General features: G+C 53.0%; 1 protein-coding gene across 2 annotated transcripts in view; it reads left to right on the forward strand.

Annotated features, from left to right (window-relative positions):
* Positions 1 to 15872, forward strand: part of DNAI1 (dynein axonemal intermediate chain 1) — a 143652-nt gene extending 127780 nt beyond the window's left edge. For both annotated transcript variants that reach the window (XM_040542104.1, XM_040542106.1), the window contains one exon: positions 15603 to 15872. In XM_040542104.1, the coding sequence (XP_040398038.1) occupies positions 15603 to 15707 (105 nt within the window). In that variant the 3' untranslated portion in view covers positions 15708 to 15872. The remainder of the gene's footprint in view (positions 1 to 15602) is intronic.
* Positions 15873 to 16172: the final 300 nt, after the last annotated feature.

Genomic DNA, 16172 nt, shown 5'->3' on the forward strand with positions numbered 1-16172 from the left:
TGTGTAGGGAAATTTGATTGTTCAGGGTGTTTGTACCCTGCTCATAGCCATGGATGTGCTGCCAGGTGTGGTTTTTCAGAGGCTGGTGTCAAAGATAATATTCTGCGGGTAGCCAGATCTTCATTTTAAGGCAAGGTTAGTCTGAGCTGTAACTCCCTAGGAGTTGGCTGAGTCCTGAAGCTCAAATTTGCACCTTGGAGACCTTGAGGACAGGCTCACACAAGCCAGCAACGACTTCCCTGTGGCTGGAGGGGAGCTGCAAGCATTATGGAGACAGGAGAGGGAGATAGGAGCAGTTGGCAAGGCAGAGGATGCTGTGAGCATGCGGCAGCACACCGGCTCCCAGGGCAGAGGTGAAGGCTGGAGGGCTCACATGTTGCAGGTTGGGCTGGATTTGTTAGAAGAGCAATAAGAAACTGTGATGCCATCATCGCCTGCCTGCAAAGGAGGAAAGGGAGAGGGGTTGTCGGAGAGAGCTCCATCTTTGGTTCATGTGTCTCTGAAATAGTTGCAACATTTAAGGTCACAGGCAGAGCAGAGGTTTCCCAAGAGCGAAGCTGTTGTTTTCTCCTCTCCATCCCTGCCCTTTACCCAGGTTGGATTCACTGGCAGGAGTTCACTGGAGAAGGTCCAGCCCTGTGTCCCCACGGGCTTTCCAGTGACAGCTTTTGCTTTCTGCAGGCTGCAGTGAACCACCCACTCTAGCTTGTCCCCGCTCCTCCCTGCTGTAAAAGAGCTGCTAAACCCCTGAGTTAGTAAAAGGCTTGGGCAGCCTGGGCTGAAAGGTGGTACAAAAGTGCCAGATGTATGAGTTGTGGTTGAGGGAATTAGAGAAAAGCTAAATGTTGCATCTGAGCACTGATACTTGAGAAAGAGTAGCTTGTCTAACAACATGAGGCTTGTAAACATCACCACATTCCCCGTGTACCACCTGCTCACTTGGTGGGCTCCCAGCCTTGCTTGGCAAATGCCGTTTAACTGGGGCCTGTGACAAAACTGCTGCAAGATGTTATTTATAGCCTGAAAGAATGGCCTGTCAGGTGCAGGTCTGAGATGGAATTTCTTTTAACAATAAACAATGGGGTATTTTTGTGACCCAGCTCCTGTTGATAGCATTGTCAGTGTCAGATGTGAGTCTTGCTGATGAGTAAATAGTGCCGGAGCCAGATGACCAGGTACCGTGGTGTTATCATAACAACACCCATCAGAGCACAGCCGCTGGTGAGGCACAGCACCAGAGCACAGCAGCAGGGTGGTGTGGCTGGGATGTAAATCCCATACAAATCGCCCTCATGGCTCTGGGGTTGTGTCCTGGAGTTGGAGAGGCCGAAAGAGGCTTAAAAGCCATAGAGGAAAGCATGAACTCCCAGCGTGACACTGAAACACGGAGCCAAACACAGTCTGGCTGCCTCGTTGGGGTAATTCAGAGCAGGAGCGAAACCAGGGCCCTGTGTTTGGGAGCAGCAGTAGTAAACCCATGGCTGGCTGCAGTGAACACTGAGGTGTCTGGGTTTGACACTTCAGTGCAGGTGATGAAAGATGCAGACAAGTCTGGAAGGACCAACAAGGTTGATCTAACATCTGGAAAACATAATTTCAAGGATCTCTTCAGGGCTTCACAAATAAATTAAGTGATAACTTGATCTCAGCTTAAAAGCACCTGCAAGTGGAAGGGATTCCCAGCAGTGGAAGGCTCTTTAAATTAGCAGAAAGCAGTGTAATGGGATTTTGCAGCTGACTGCAGCTAAACAGATTCAAACAATGACCAGGGCGTACACACTTAGAGTGGGCACTGGCTTATCTGCATCCCTCAAACTCCTTCAAGTCAAAACCCCTTGTCTTGTGCTAGAAGATGTATTTTAGCTCCAAGAGGCGTCATCGGAGCTTACTGACTGAGGCTGTGTGGATCGTTCCTTAAAATCTGTTAAATCTGTTTCTGCCTTTGGTCTTACTGAAATGATCTGAGACTGATGGGCAGCATTGCAGGGAGAGATTCACAGCTTTTATAAAGAGGAATTCACAGCTTGGAACAGCCCAGGTAGCTCTGTATGAAGAGATTTATGGACTCCTGAACTCTTCAGTTCCCTTGATTGTGGCTTATTTACTAGCTCATGTCAAAAAATCAAACTGTAAGCACTCGGAGATAACAAGGTGTTACTCTAACAGCGAGCATGGGTCTGTCAAGGACGAGACACATTAAATCAATGTTATCCCTTGTCTGCCATTGAAATAAACCTAGTGGGGAGAGATATATTTGCCCCACATGTCTGGGGATCACATAAGCTCCCATCTTAATTTATTTCAGGCTGGAGGTTTCCCACTTGTCGGTAAGCACAGGGAAACTGTTCTCACCTTCTCATCCCTGGGGTGTCATCTCTCAAAGACTCTTAACCCAGCTTCCTCCCATTTCCTTTTGCCATCTGCCTCAGGCTCCAGCTCCCCATGGGTTTTCTCCACTGCTTCCCAATTGTCTTTGGAAGATCTCTTTCCTCTCTTTTCCCCTCTAACACAGACAACTGGTCTGTACAGCTGCCTATAGCCTTTGGATACCCTGGGAGGAGGGAGCTGGGGATCTTGTCCCCTCACACAGTGTGCCAGGGGCTGGGAATTGCCTCACTGAAGACTGCATTGCACCAGTCCTGGCACTACATACGATATACGGTAAGAGGACATTTGCTTAGAAATGCTGTCTGCAGTAAGATGTATATATCTGTTCAATATATTTATTCAATATATGCTTGGCGATGAAGAACATTCTGGGTTCACAGAGCCACGGACACATTCAGGCTGGAAGGGATGCTGGGAGGGCTCTAGTCCAAGTTCCAGCTCAGAGCAGGTCAGCTCTAAGATCAGACAAGGTTGCTCAGGGCTTATTCTAATCCTGAAAACCTCCAAGGCTGGGTACTCCACAACCTGTTCAAGTGGTTGACTGTTGCTGTGGAGAAAAATATCCTTACATCAAGTTGGAGCCTTCCCTGTTTCAGTGGATGGCTGTTGTGTTTCGTTCTCCTGCTGTGCACTCCTGTAAAGGCTTTGGCTCTGTCTTCTTGATATCCTTCTCCTGGGAAGTTGGTGGGCTCCTGTTAGGTACCCCAAAGCCATTTCTTCTCCAGGCTGAACAAGCCCATCTCCCTCAGTGTCTCCTCAGGTGCTCCAGCCCCCAGCCATCTTGGAAGTCTCTGTGGGACTTTGGTTTATTGACATTTCAAGTTGAGCTACCTTCTGCCTTTCTTCCCTTAGGTGAAACTGGGACCCTCCCATCCATTAGCTGAAAAGAAAGGTTTTTACAATCTGTTTTTCATCACCAGGGCCAGAGAGCAGAAGCCAGCACAGCCATCATCTCCTTATCTTCTTTCCTCCCTGGGAAGCTCCTTCCCTTTTTTCCAGTGACTGAGTTATGTGGCAATACATAGCACCAGAGACAGGAGGTGAGAAAGGTTCAGCCTCTTTGCTTCCTCCCACCTCCTAAAGCTTCTGTCATTAGCACTCACCTGGTGTTTCTTAATTAGCACATTCTGCCTGCCTGTGTTGCAGCCTTCTGGAGAAAATCCACCAAAGCTTTATCCATTGTATGACATGATGTACTGAACCTTTAGACTTCTTACCAGACTGACAGCTTCTCTTATGCCATAGCATTACACGGGGGTTGAGTGTGATTAACACCCTCAGACCCTGTAGCCTTCGTGGGCTTTATGTGTCGCTCCTGAGGGAACCTTCCTATGTGGTTGTGTACTTGCCTTTCTTCAGATGGTAAGTGCGTGGCTGAGCTAAGCCAGGTGGTTGTATTCATCCCAGGAGTGAAAGGCTGAAAAATCACCCCAAAAAAGCATTTGTCAGGGGTTTGCTCTCAGCCTGGGATGGTATCTCAGAGCAGCCTGCAGATTTGTCTTGGGGGGCTGGTTGTTGTCCTCACTGGCATTTCAACTTCTCCATTCATACCTTGGATGGTCTAGCCGAGAGTCCACATACAAAGTCTTGGGAGGGACTGGAAGCACAGAGGGTTTGAAGGTTTTGGAAGATTTGGATTTAAAGGTTTTGGAAGATCAGGTTCCTGCATGACCTCAAAACACTGGAGGGATGGACTGAAATCAAGACCTGGGCTGTCCTGCACGGTTTCACACGTTGGCTGTGCTCACATCACACACCTCCAGGCCAGGACCTGCTGTCGTGACTCGTGAAGGACTCCAACATGGTGAGATTTGAGCAGGGAAGAGGGGTGAGAGTTTGGCTTGTGCTGTATTCACCACAATAGCATCCAAGCCCCAGGTGATCACACAGGAAGCATTGCATTTGTCTATAGTTAAATCAGGGGAGGCTGGAATAAATCAGCTCCGTTACAGGTTCTCTGCTGCTCTCGCTGGATTTCTGGCTGGCTGTCTCATTTACAGACGGTTGCTGGGGAAGTTAAATTACAAGCAATAACCATTCACAACGATCCAGGCTTCTTAAGGGTTTTACAGGCTAGGGAAGGGCTGGCAGTATTTCCCCAGTTACCTTCTTCTCACTTTCAGAGCAATTGCAGCACTCACTTTGGGATTTTATGCATCTTTATGGCAAATGGGGTGTTAATGAAGGTATAATTACTGGAATTAAATTTGGATTTAATTTTCTGAGCACAAATGGCTACTTTCTGTCTTTCTTTTGTTCCGCGCTTGGTTACCAGCTGTGAAAACATCTCCTTTCAGGATTGTTTTTGGTGCAGAGGCATTTGCGCAGTGCCGGGCATGCAGTGAAGCAATGGGCTTGACCCCTGCTGGGCTGTGTTTCACCCAGCTCTCAAATGCTGCTGAGTACTTCCTGGCAGCAAGAAGGATGAGCATGATCAGCAAAGTGCCTAGAGAAGGCACCATGTGTCCTTGGCACTTGTGGTGTCCACAGCTTAACAGTGTTTACACACGGGATCCACATGGTTAACTGTTTTGCTGGAGAAGCAGTGGGATATAGGGGGCTGCTACGACTTTATTTCCACCAAGTAATTGTTTCCACCATTCCTCTGGCTCAGTTATGCGTGTCCTGATGGAGAAGAACAATTCTGTTTATCATCCTGAGGTATTTTGAAACATCACCAGGTCCTTGTTCAACCTTTACTGCTTCTTCCCAGACCCGCAGCGTGGCTGGGTTTCTGGGAGCTCCTCACACCAGGACAATACCAGGAGGATCCATGCTTGGACTTAGCTCGGAGTGGAAACAGGAGGGCCTGGGAAGAAGCGAGCCCTCCTGAGAAGGTGAGCTGACTGTGCTGGGGGAACCTGCAGCCAAGGACAAGTGCTGGCTGCTCAGCTGGCAGCATTGCCCCAGATGTTTCCCTCTTTCCCCAGCTACAACAACACAGAGTGGGACAAGGATCAGGCCATGCCTGCAGGTGCATTGAGGTTTTCAGCCTCGGTAAGCTGACAGGCTTTGTACTGCTGTTGCTCTTCTAATGTAGCTCATCTGCCCACCTTGTGTTAGGTGTGTGCGTCAGTTTCAGTTACACTCTGCTAACAGGGTGCTTCTAGTCCTTAAATCTGGCACTTACTTGTCAGCTAGCTGCTGCTGCTGGCTGTCAGCTGCTGGTTACCTTCTTCCATCAGGGGTGCTGGTGAGACTCTGAGCAATGGGGAGATTACCTTGGGAAGTGCTCACCTGAAGGTCCTTAATGACTTCTGCATTGTTTTCTTCACAGCCTGCCTTTGTTTTACAATACTGTGTTGTGAAGAAGCTCCATTGGTTTCAGCAGCTAGCTGAGCAGATGGATTAAAGTGGTCTATAGCAATGAAGTAATTGTGTTTTGGTACATCAGAGGCACATCAGGGAATGTGTTAAATTAATTCAGGTGCAGCATCCTGGTCAGCAACCCAAATCAAAGAGCAGTTCAGGGAGACCACCTGTGGGCACAACAACCGTGCTGTTGGCAGCATGGGCAGTCACTATGAATATACCCCTCTGGTTTTAGTAGGTGGTGTTGAATTGGCTTTTCCCAGGGCCAGTTCCTGCCTCGGGTATGCATTAGCATCAGAGAGATTGATTACTGCTTACATCTCCCTTCTACTTCGGTTATAATTGAGACAGCAATATATGCATGGAGCAATTAGATTTTAATAATGCTTTTCTAAGCAGGATGTCAAGGAGCTTAGTGGAGGGACTTGGACTGGAGTCAGCTCAGCAGCTTAAGACGGGATTGTCATTAAAATGACTGCCTCCCACCTGACCAGCTGACCTGAACACAGGATCCAGATCTGCTTTTTAGGCAGGGCGCACCTCATCTTTGTCTGCAGACCTTACCCAGGAGCCCCCACGCTCCTGGGTCTCTGGTGCGTGTGGAATCTGGGTCTGCTGCTGGGACGGGAGCACCCGTGGTCCTGGCCCCATCGCCATCCCCATCACTGTGTACCAGGGAGCTGACATTCAGGTCTGCCATGGGATGCTTCCCGCAGAGCAGTTGTTGGATAGGTCGGGGATTTCTTCAGGGCAGCTCTGCTCATCTCCAGAGGTGTCTCCCCGAAGGAGGGGCAGCACTCTACAGGTGTCCCTGCCCCAGGGGAGCACTCCTGGAGCTGCCCACCAGCACATCGCTGGCTTTCTCCTGCCTTGTTTTATCCTGTCTGCTTCTGGCTGATATGAACTCCCCAGGCCCTACATTTGCAAACAGGCTGAGGTGAATCCTCTTCTTCTCTGCACAGCTCTTCCTCAGACCCTTACGGGCCGTCGAGAGCCACTGGGTCACTGTGACTGTGAACGGGGAGGGGGTAACACAGCCCCAGCACCACTGCTGGCTGCATGGGCTCTGACGTGGCAGCGAGCAGTGAGGAGCATCCTCCACCACGCAGCACCGTGCCGAGCCAGTCTGCAGGAGATTGACACCAGCAAAGCTCCTAACCAGGAACTCACAGGACACTGCTCTGGGTTACAGCTGAGCCTCGTCTGTCTTGGGGCGGGAAGGGATTTCTCAGCTGCTGTAACAGGGCCAGATCCTGGGGAAGAGAAACAGCTTTAACCGTGGTGCTTCCCACGCTCCTCCTGTGTCCAGCTTCTCGCTGATCACTTGTAAGCCCTGATTTGCGTGCTGTGGGGTAACTCAGTCCCAGAAAGAGACTTCACCTGACCTTCCACATAGTCCAGGGTAAGCATGTAGGTGGTTTTCAGACCTGTGAGTGTTTGTGTGGCGTATGTAATTTGACAGGATGTTTCCTCTGCAACGGGGAAGGAAAATCTGTGCAAGTCCTTTCATTTGTGGCAAATGGGAGACACGGTCTGAAATAAACAGGATACACTCCACCGAGGACGGAGGCAAAATACAGGGGAGAGGAAGGAAATGGGGATAATCGACCGGGGATGTTTGCAGGAAAAGACCTCAGACACCTGCCAGCAGTGCCCTGCGATAGCAGAGGTGATGTACGGGAGAGCACGGGCAAGAGAGGGGCAAGCAGGACACGTGAGCTGATCCTTCCTCAGCTCCGGTTTGGGGCACTGTGCCTGAAAGACCTAATAAGCAGGCAAGCAGCAAGGGCAAGGTGGCCAGCAAAAGGCTGGAAGCTGGGGGTGCGGAGAGATATGCACCCCAAAGAGGTGTCGGGCTGGCGGGGCGAGGAAGGCAGCACTTCGGGGTGGTCAGGCGGCAGCAAAAGGCTAATAGAAAGGGATTTACAGGCGTGAAAGAGATGTGCTGGTAGCCATCGCCAGGGGATGGGCTGGCAGCACCATCCCCGGAGGTTTTCAAAAGAGGTGGCCACTCAGGTGATGGGAGCAGAGCGTGAAAACACAGCGCTCGGGGCACGTTGTGCCCGTACCCCAAGGACCAGGTCAAGCGCTGGGCAGGCATCTGTCAGAAGCAATTTACAAGCAGCCATGGACCAGGGCGGACTGGTGGGCGCTGGAGGGCTTCTCCTAGCCCTGCTCCAGCGATGCTGTGATTTAACTGAAACCTACACACGAGGATGTGTTGTCGAGCTGACACAATTGTTCGTGCAGTTGAAATATCTAGTGCTATTTCTGGAGCATCCCTGAGTTCAAGTGCAGTCATGGAGAGCAGGAGAGAGGGAGAGAGCACTGTGGCCTGACATGTTGCAAACTGAGCTCTTTCAGTACAACAGTATCAATTGTAATACATCTTCCATGCCATTGGCATTTAATGTTATTAAATATGTAGCAACTGGGAGTGAAGACATTTATTTTCACTTCTATTTATAGCAAAACTCAGTTCCCAATGTACTTGTATTTATCCAGAGTGAAGTATATTCACACGCTGTCATGTTAGTAGCAAACAAGAATACATTTTTGTTGCAAATATTTTTGTGAGTTATACTAAAAACCTAATATGACAAAAGTTATAAAAGAAAATGTGTTAAGAGAGGAGTAGCAGCTGGACTTTCTTAAGGCAGTTAAAAGGCATTCACAGGGAATGTGTATTAGAAATGGTAGTTAGAGAAAGAGGGTTTTGGAAAGAAACAACCCCGACTTTTGAAAATTTACTGTTTGTGCAACTGCAAGTGATCTCTTGTGATGTTCTGGTCTGTGAGATAACAGCAGTACCAAGGTATTGGAAGAAAGGCATATCCACACCCTTGTTTGGTTGCTTTTATTAAAGTCTAATCCGTAACACCTTACGGAGCTGTCATGCAAAGACACCAAAGTGAAGCTGAAAAAAAGAAAGGAAAGAGAGATGCTGACTGATAAAGAAGTGGTGCTGTGCAGCTGACGGTGCTACCTGCCAGCTGGCATCGAGGTTTGTGGCTTAATACTGCCAGGCTCGTGCACACCGCAGGGCATCTCCTTGCTTTTGCCTTTTGGATGGGATTGCTGCTGGAGACCATGGGTGCTGCGTCTGCCCGAGCCTGTCGCTGCAGGGCTGCAAGCCCGAGGAGAGAGGTGCTGCAGGTGTCCTTAGGGTAGTTTGGGTAGCACTGAGATTTTGTTTGGGGGTATTTAGGTTCCATGGCAATTGCAGGAAGATTTGGAGTAGAGCTAGAAGTCACGGCACCTCCTGCCCAGTGGTCTGTGTGGACAATCCCAATTAAAACCAGTTCTAGCTCCTTCCTCCCTGCTGCTTGTGCCTGAGAGATCCCACCGCTGAACACCAGGCACTGGTGCCCCGCCAGCCCTTCCACCTGATGCCATCATAGCACAGGGCACACGGGCAGGCTCTGGGTAACAGGACTTCCCGCTGGGTGCTGCCGAGAGCTAATTAAAATAATCAGTCCTCTCCAGAAGAGACCGATGGCGCTGCAGAAAGCTGGAGCCCAGCAGGGCTGGATGCAGGATTGAGGGCGGTGGGTGATGCACAGCCTGCCCCCCAGGGAGGCAAAGCCCCTTGCTTCTCCCCTTTCCCAGTGGTGGTTTGCACCACCAGGACCCCCTGTGCTGGAGGCAAAAGTTTTGGGGCTCTTTACTCCCTTTTAGTCCTTTTACAAAGCTTATACAGGTCAACGCAGGGTAATTACCCTGCACGCTGAGCACACAGTGATTTTTCTCAGTGCTTAGTGCTAGATCTGTGAACTGATACGACTGAAAATCACTTCCACGAGCCTTGTGAGGAGTTTGTCATCTCACCAGGCTGCCCTCTTCAAGGTGGCTTCTCAGTGACCAAGGGTGATGATGCGTGAGGACAAAGCTGGTCTCTATCACACACACACACAGTGCTCATAGTTAGATTGCAGCCAAATTGTCCCCACGGTTGACAAAACCCAGTGTGTCCTCCTGCAGGAGCAGAGCACCTGTTGCTGATGCTTCCTAATGCAGCATCAGTGCAGGGCAGAGTTAGGTCAATGTGCTTAGCCGGCCTGCTTCAGACCACAATGCCTCTGCATAACCTTCAGATTCAGCCTTGTCTTTAAGGCTGTTGTTTTGGGGATACTTGACCTGAGGACTGCAACCACATCCCTGTTGTGAACCCGTAAGTGACAGAGATGGAGAAGGCAGAGGAGAGAATGTCTTACATGTATGTTGTGGTTTTCTGGGACTGGTGCTGTGATAACTCAGAGTCACAGCAGTGTCTGGTCTGGAGGAGCTGTGAGGACACACCAACCACCCTGCCTGTGCTCGTCTTGGCCATGCTCACCAAGGTTCTCCTGCACAGTGGCTAAATGAGGACTTTTTGAGGCTATATTTAGGTGCCTAAATTAGTGGTGTGTGAGACATTGCGTATGGCTCTGGAGTTATTGAGAGCAGGGAGCATGGCAGAAAGCCCAATCTCTACATCTGCCCAAAGAGCAAAGCCTGGGACTAATCCTCCCGTAGCTCGCAGCTGCGCGTGGTCTTGCCTGTCTTGTGCTGCATGGTGCCACCAGCATCCTCCTTGTGTTTTGCTCCTGGGCACAGTGAGGCCAGACTGTGCTGCGGTCACTGTGAGATGAGATGAGCAGCTCAGCAGCTTTGCCTGCTCAGCCACAGCTGGATCAGGCCGGCTAGTGAGTGCTGTGGGAGGCAGATCCTCTACCGTAGAGCCTCCAGGACAGGCATTTCCACCAGCACCTAAGGCTCCTGGTCTGGCAGCTGCTCTTCTCCGCTGCAGTTTGGTGCTGGTTTGTTAAGTCCTGCTGGCACAACGTGCCACACCGTGCTCTGGAGGCTCGCTGCCGAGCATTTCCTGAGCTCTTTGCTAAGGGCCAGCAGAGATCGCACCGCGGCACCCACTGGCACAAAAGCCAAACCCCTCCGTGGCACAGCTTTGCTGGAGGCCAGCAAAACCTGCGGGGGATGAGTTTGGTTCCTCTGCGTGAACACCCTTTGCTTGGCCAGAAAGCACTGTGAGGGGCATGAGCCAGGCTGTGGGGTCCCAGCCTGCCCCTGGCAGAGCAGAGGTGGAGCTGTGGCAACAGCTGCCCTTCTGCATGGCTGTGGCTGAGAATTTGACCTTCCTTTTATCTCTCTGCTGCTGCAGAGCCTGGCCTTCCCAGCTCATTCTCTCCCCTCTTGCTTGCGTGTTTGTAAGGTCGGCACCCACCATGAGATACAGGTGACCCCTGCGTTTCTTCATGTTCCCTCTGATGTACACCCTGGGATGCTCCCAGCCTCTTCCAGGTCTGATCTGAATTTAAAACCAGTAGCACTGCTTTTAGCTGAAGCTGGCAGGATGAGCATTTTGGGGCCAGTGCCTGGCTAGTCCAGCGCCTCAGTGTGGGAAGCAGAAAGAGATCCTGTGTGGCCGCTGATCCTGTGTGGTTGCTGATGTCTGAACAACCCAGCCATCCCCTGGGCTTTTCTGCCAGCTTCATTCCCTGCAAGCAGAACATTTCCTGCGTCATTTATTTCCAAACAGTAGCAAAATAAGCCTAAATCCTTATCTCCAGTCTGTCAGCTAATCCTTCTGTGGGCCAGGAGCAACGCCGTCAGATCAGGCTGCGAGTGTGACTCGAGGCTCTCCGTGGCATTGCTGCTGCCTGCGAACGGCACCTGGAGAGACCCAAAGTGGTCCTGGCAAGGACATCATCCCCAGCTTAGCCTAAGCGGGCTCCAGCAACATTGGAGCTTGCTGTAGGGCCATGGCGGGGAAGGTTTTGGAAGGTTTCAGAGCTGCAGGGCATATCGCATCCCTTTGGTGCCTATTTGGTTGGTGGCCCAGGGAGCTGGTGAGGAAAATCTTGCTGTGTTCACAAAGGACTTTGGGTTTCTTTGTTCTTCCCAACTCCAGGGAAGGCTCCAGGGAAGTCCCTTCTTTGCTCTCATCCATTGAATTCTTTGATCCCATCACCAGTGAGGTCAAAGAAAGGTCTTCTCCAGAAGCAAAGCACCTCTGAACGCTTGGCAGACTGTGCGCCTTTTCCAATCGAGGGTAATAAGGCTGGGGGGTTTGGACAACCCCATTGGTGGCTTCCTGAAGCTCCTCACCCCCTTCTAGATCAGTCTGTAAAAGCTTAAACCCCTTTTGCATGTGTCCTAGGTCACTGGGATGTTTAGCAAAGTGGCCAGACCTTGTCCAACACATCTGTGCCCAGAAATCCTGTCCTGCCAGGAGTGGCAGGGACTGGGAGCACCAGGGTCACGTCGGCAGCAGGGCAGAGCCAGGCCGGTGCCCCTTGGCCAGGACTCAGCAGGGCAGGGTCCCCTCGGCTCCCGGGGAAGTTACGGGGAATTTTCCACTCGTGTTTGTGCCAGCATGGTTGACTTTCTTGCTACTTTAAAACATAAACATGTTTTGCTTTGTTTAATCGAAACCTTACAGCAGATGTTTTATGATTATTCCACCAATGGGAAAAGAAAAAACAGAGGCTGGAAAGTGCCAGCATCATGAGTTTTATGGGAGGGTTTTAATAACTTGGCGGCTTACTGTTCAGCGAGGGAACGAAGGCATCAGCCAAGGCACAGCGACTCCAGTTTAAATGACTCCCATGTCCTGGATGCAGAGCTCAGCATGTGCCAGCATGGGAAGTGCTGGGGCTCCCATTGGGAGCTGGGGTCTGGGGTCTTCGGACGGCCAGTCCTGGTCCTTGTCCTCATGCTTATCCTCGCCCTGTGGTTCCACGTCACTCATCTCCCACCTCCCGCTTTGCTTTCAGCATCAGCACCCACCTCTGGGGCTGTGAGGACCTGCTGGTCCATGCTGCGATGGGGCCAGGCACCCCGTGCCTCAGTTTCCCTTTCTGGGGAGCTGGAGCAGAGCCCAGGCACAAGGCAGAGTGAGCGTGAGGGCAACGGCGGCTTCGGCTGCCAGCACAGGGGTCTCCTCTCAACCTCAGCTCCCTGGGGCCGTGTCCCATCAGTGGGGCAGGGTCTGTCCCCGTGCAGAGCCGGCCAGGCTGACACATCCTCCATCACCGTTTCTGCCAAGAGCATTTCGCTCTCTTGCTGGGAACTGTTAACAACAAAATCAATGCGAATGCTGCTGTGAGCGGCTCCAGTGCTAGTTTGATGAGCTCCTCGGGGACAGACCTCCCGTGTAAGCTCAGCCCTACGTCTGTCAGCTCCAGATTGGGGGGAGCTCTGCCCCAGCTCCCTTTTGGCTCCCGGTGAGCCCCTGTGGATGGGGTGTAAGCAGGGGGCAGGTGGAGGACGGACCCCACAAGTGCATCATCACCCTCCATCAGGAGGGATGAGATCTTCAGGGTCGCAGCCACATGGGTGGTGATGTTTCCCCACACTTCTGCCCTGAGAAGTGCTGCTCCTCGGAGGCCTGGGGCGGGTGAGTCTCATGGGTTTGTAGGAAGATGCCACGTGCATTGAGGTGGGTGCCGTGTCTGCGGGGCCATCAGCCAGCCTGCAGCCGCATGGCTGGCCCGGTTCACACACACGGTCACCCTGGGAAGGGCAGGTGGAAGGAAACCTCTTTCCATTCCAGTGCTCCCCAGAAAGCATTATAATTTTCCTTCTCTGTGTCATCCCGCTTGCCTGGTGATTAGGCATTAAATTAGGGCTCTGGTTCGGTTACGGCTCATTACTGGCAGGCGTGTGACTTGGTTGCAGCACCAGAGGAGACGAGCTGGCCTTCAGACCAAGGCTTCAGAGACAGGTCAGCGACAAGGAAATGCCTCAGATTCACCTCAGAAATGCCCGTGGACCTGGCGTCGATACCTGGAAGGTGTCAGCCAGGGACCCTCGCTGGTGCTGGGGACGGCAGCGGGTTGGCAGGGACATCTTCAGCTTCCCCTTTCCCCAGCTGAGCAAAGCTCTCGCTCCTTTCTGCCGTCCCACGGCCCTGTGCATGGTCCTGAGCGCGACGCAGGGTGCCAAAGGGAGCGTTTTGCACGCAGTCGGACAGCAAAGCAGCTTTTCTGCACAGATAGCTAAGTCCTGAAATACCCCGAGCAGCTGTGTTTACCCGAACGCTCTTGCTTAGCGAGATGCTCGGCGGTGACGTGGGCCGTGAGCACAAACATCGCTCCGAGCGCCCGGACCCGAGCCGCCGAGGGCGTTGCTCACTTAGCGGAGTTAATGCAAACCAGCTCTGGCCTGGGATGCGAGCCGTGGACCTGGCACTTAAAAACAACCCGGACTCGTTCCTGCACTTGGAGGCTTTCGTCTCGGGAGCAGAGGGGTTTCCAAATGCCCCATTCACACCAGCAGTGCTTGCACCCCAAGTTTCCTTCCCTCAGCCTAAGGAAACCTCTGCTGGGGTGTGCTGGGCTGGGGTGAGAGAGCCCCGGGGATCCCTCAGGATCTTCCTTCCCCTCAATTTTTTCCTCTTCTAGAGAAAAACACCAAAAGCCTCGTTGATGCCTTGGTTTAACAAGTGGGGGAGTCGCGGGGTGCAGACGGCTCCATTTTCCTGCCTGACCCTTGGCAGGGGTGCTCCTGCAGGGGCTCTCTCTCCATCACGCACTTGCAGAGGGGACATGGGAAGCTGCACGTCCCCGCGTGCGTATCCACAGGCCTGCCCCAGCTCTCTTCCAGCAAGGGCAAACTCCTGCTGCCTTTAATGCAGCCCACTTTTGCTAGAGAAAGAGAAATCCCTGCACAATTTTCTCTTTGTTGTGCCCCAGTGTTTTGTTGTTTGTTTTTTTTTATTCCCAGAACTGAAGGAAGAAGCAGGTTTGTAATCGCTGCACTGGGGGCCGTCAGAGGAACTGGCTGAGCAAGAGGAAAATCTTTTCTAAGTGGGGAGAGCAGAAAGCAGGCAGCCGCCTCGCTTGGGCACTGTCTGCGACTCCCTTGGCCTCCCCAGAGCATTCCCACACAGCGGCCGTGTTTTGGGGCTGCCGGGAGCAGGCACAGGGCCCTCTGCCCCCAGACCCGGCTGAAGATGTTCCCCCTTGCTGTGCTTGGGGACCTGTGCCACCTCTCCAGCTCGTGTGTCAGGGTGCCCAGCTCCCTGAGTACCAGCCCCTCACTTAGCCTTGTGTGACACCTGATTTCTAGGGACCTCACAGACAAGCTCCATCCGCATCCCTGGAGCAGGGACCCCAACTCCAAGGGGGAGGCGAGAGCCTGAGGGCTGGCCAAGGGGACAGCTGAGAGCAGAGGGCAGTGCCCAGCCACGGGATGTGGTGACTGGGCAGATGCTGCCTGGGAGGGTCCCCCCAGCTCAGCTGCTGGAGGCTCTGTGGGCTGACGGCAGGTAGGAAAATCCCTCTGTTGTGTTTGTGTGTGCAGTGATATGACTCTGGAGAGCACAAACCCAGTTACCACTTTTTCCGAAGTCCGCATCAGGAAGGCTTGCTCATCCCAAAGCCTTGGGTGGCAGGGATGTGGCAGGGACTTCATTCCCCCCCAGGTCTGGAAGCTCCTGCAGCTCTCGGGCAAGCACGGGCCGAGCCGGGCAGCCTTATTTCCCTCATGCTAAGTGCTTTCTCCTCGGGTGCTGGTGGTGGTTTGCTCTAGCACCCCAGGACGGGTGCTGGCAGGCTGCGGGAACAGCTTGTCCCCTGTAACCCGTGCTGGGGCACGCGTCGGGCTGGCACAGCATCATGCAATGCCTGCGTGCGGCACCCCTTGTGCCTGTGTGCCAAAGCAGCGCAGGGTGCGCGGCGAGGAGAGTTTTGTGGTGCCACAGCTCGCCCGGCTGCGTGCTGCACGGGCTGAAACGGCTCGGAGTTTTAGGGATGTTTTCTTTTGTCACCTCTGAGCACAACAGGGACACGCCGTCCCGTGGGAGGCTCGGTGAGGAGCTGGCAGCCCGTCTGGGAGCCCTGTCTCACGTCTCCTCTGGGGTAGGGTCTCTCACAGCTCTTCCTCGCTTGCTCTGCCTGCAGGAGAAGAAAGGCCAGGAGGTGAAGAAGGGCCCGGAGGTGGAAATCGCGAAGATGGACAGGCTGCTGAACCTGGTGAGAGAGCCGGACGGCACGGCCGGGAAGTGAGCGGTGGGAGCGACGGCTGTGCCAGGCCCCGCGGGCCAGCGAACAAGCCCTGCTTTGACCAGCGGCTGCTTGGCATGCGAGCCGTGGGCCCCGCTCCGCCTGCTCTTTGCAGAGTGGGAGCACTTCGTCTCTGTGCCCAGACAAATAAAGAGTCGCTGAAAGGCCGGCAGCGTGCCGTTGTCCCTGGGGACAGCAGCCCCTCACTGTGCTCAGGGCCCCGGAGCCTCGCTCGACTTTTCCCCACCCGCGTCCATGCTCGCACCTATTGAGAGCCCCACAGGGGCAGGATAGGGCTGGTGCCTCCAGCCTCGGTAAAACCTTCAGTTTTTTTTTTTTTTTTAGTGGGTCCCACTATTTTGGGGTGGCCAGGAGGTGTCTGGGGACCTCACACTGCAGTGGCAGAGGGATGTGCCATCACTCAGACCGGGGCATCTCAGCGGCTGCTGGCCACCGGCTCGGAGGAGC

The sequence above is a fragment of the Cygnus olor genome, chromosome Z (assembly GCF_009769625.2).
Source record: "Cygnus olor isolate bCygOlo1 chromosome Z, bCygOlo1.pri.v2, whole genome shotgun sequence".
NCBI classification, from domain to species: Eukaryota; Metazoa; Chordata; class Aves; order Anseriformes; family Anatidae; genus Cygnus; species Cygnus olor.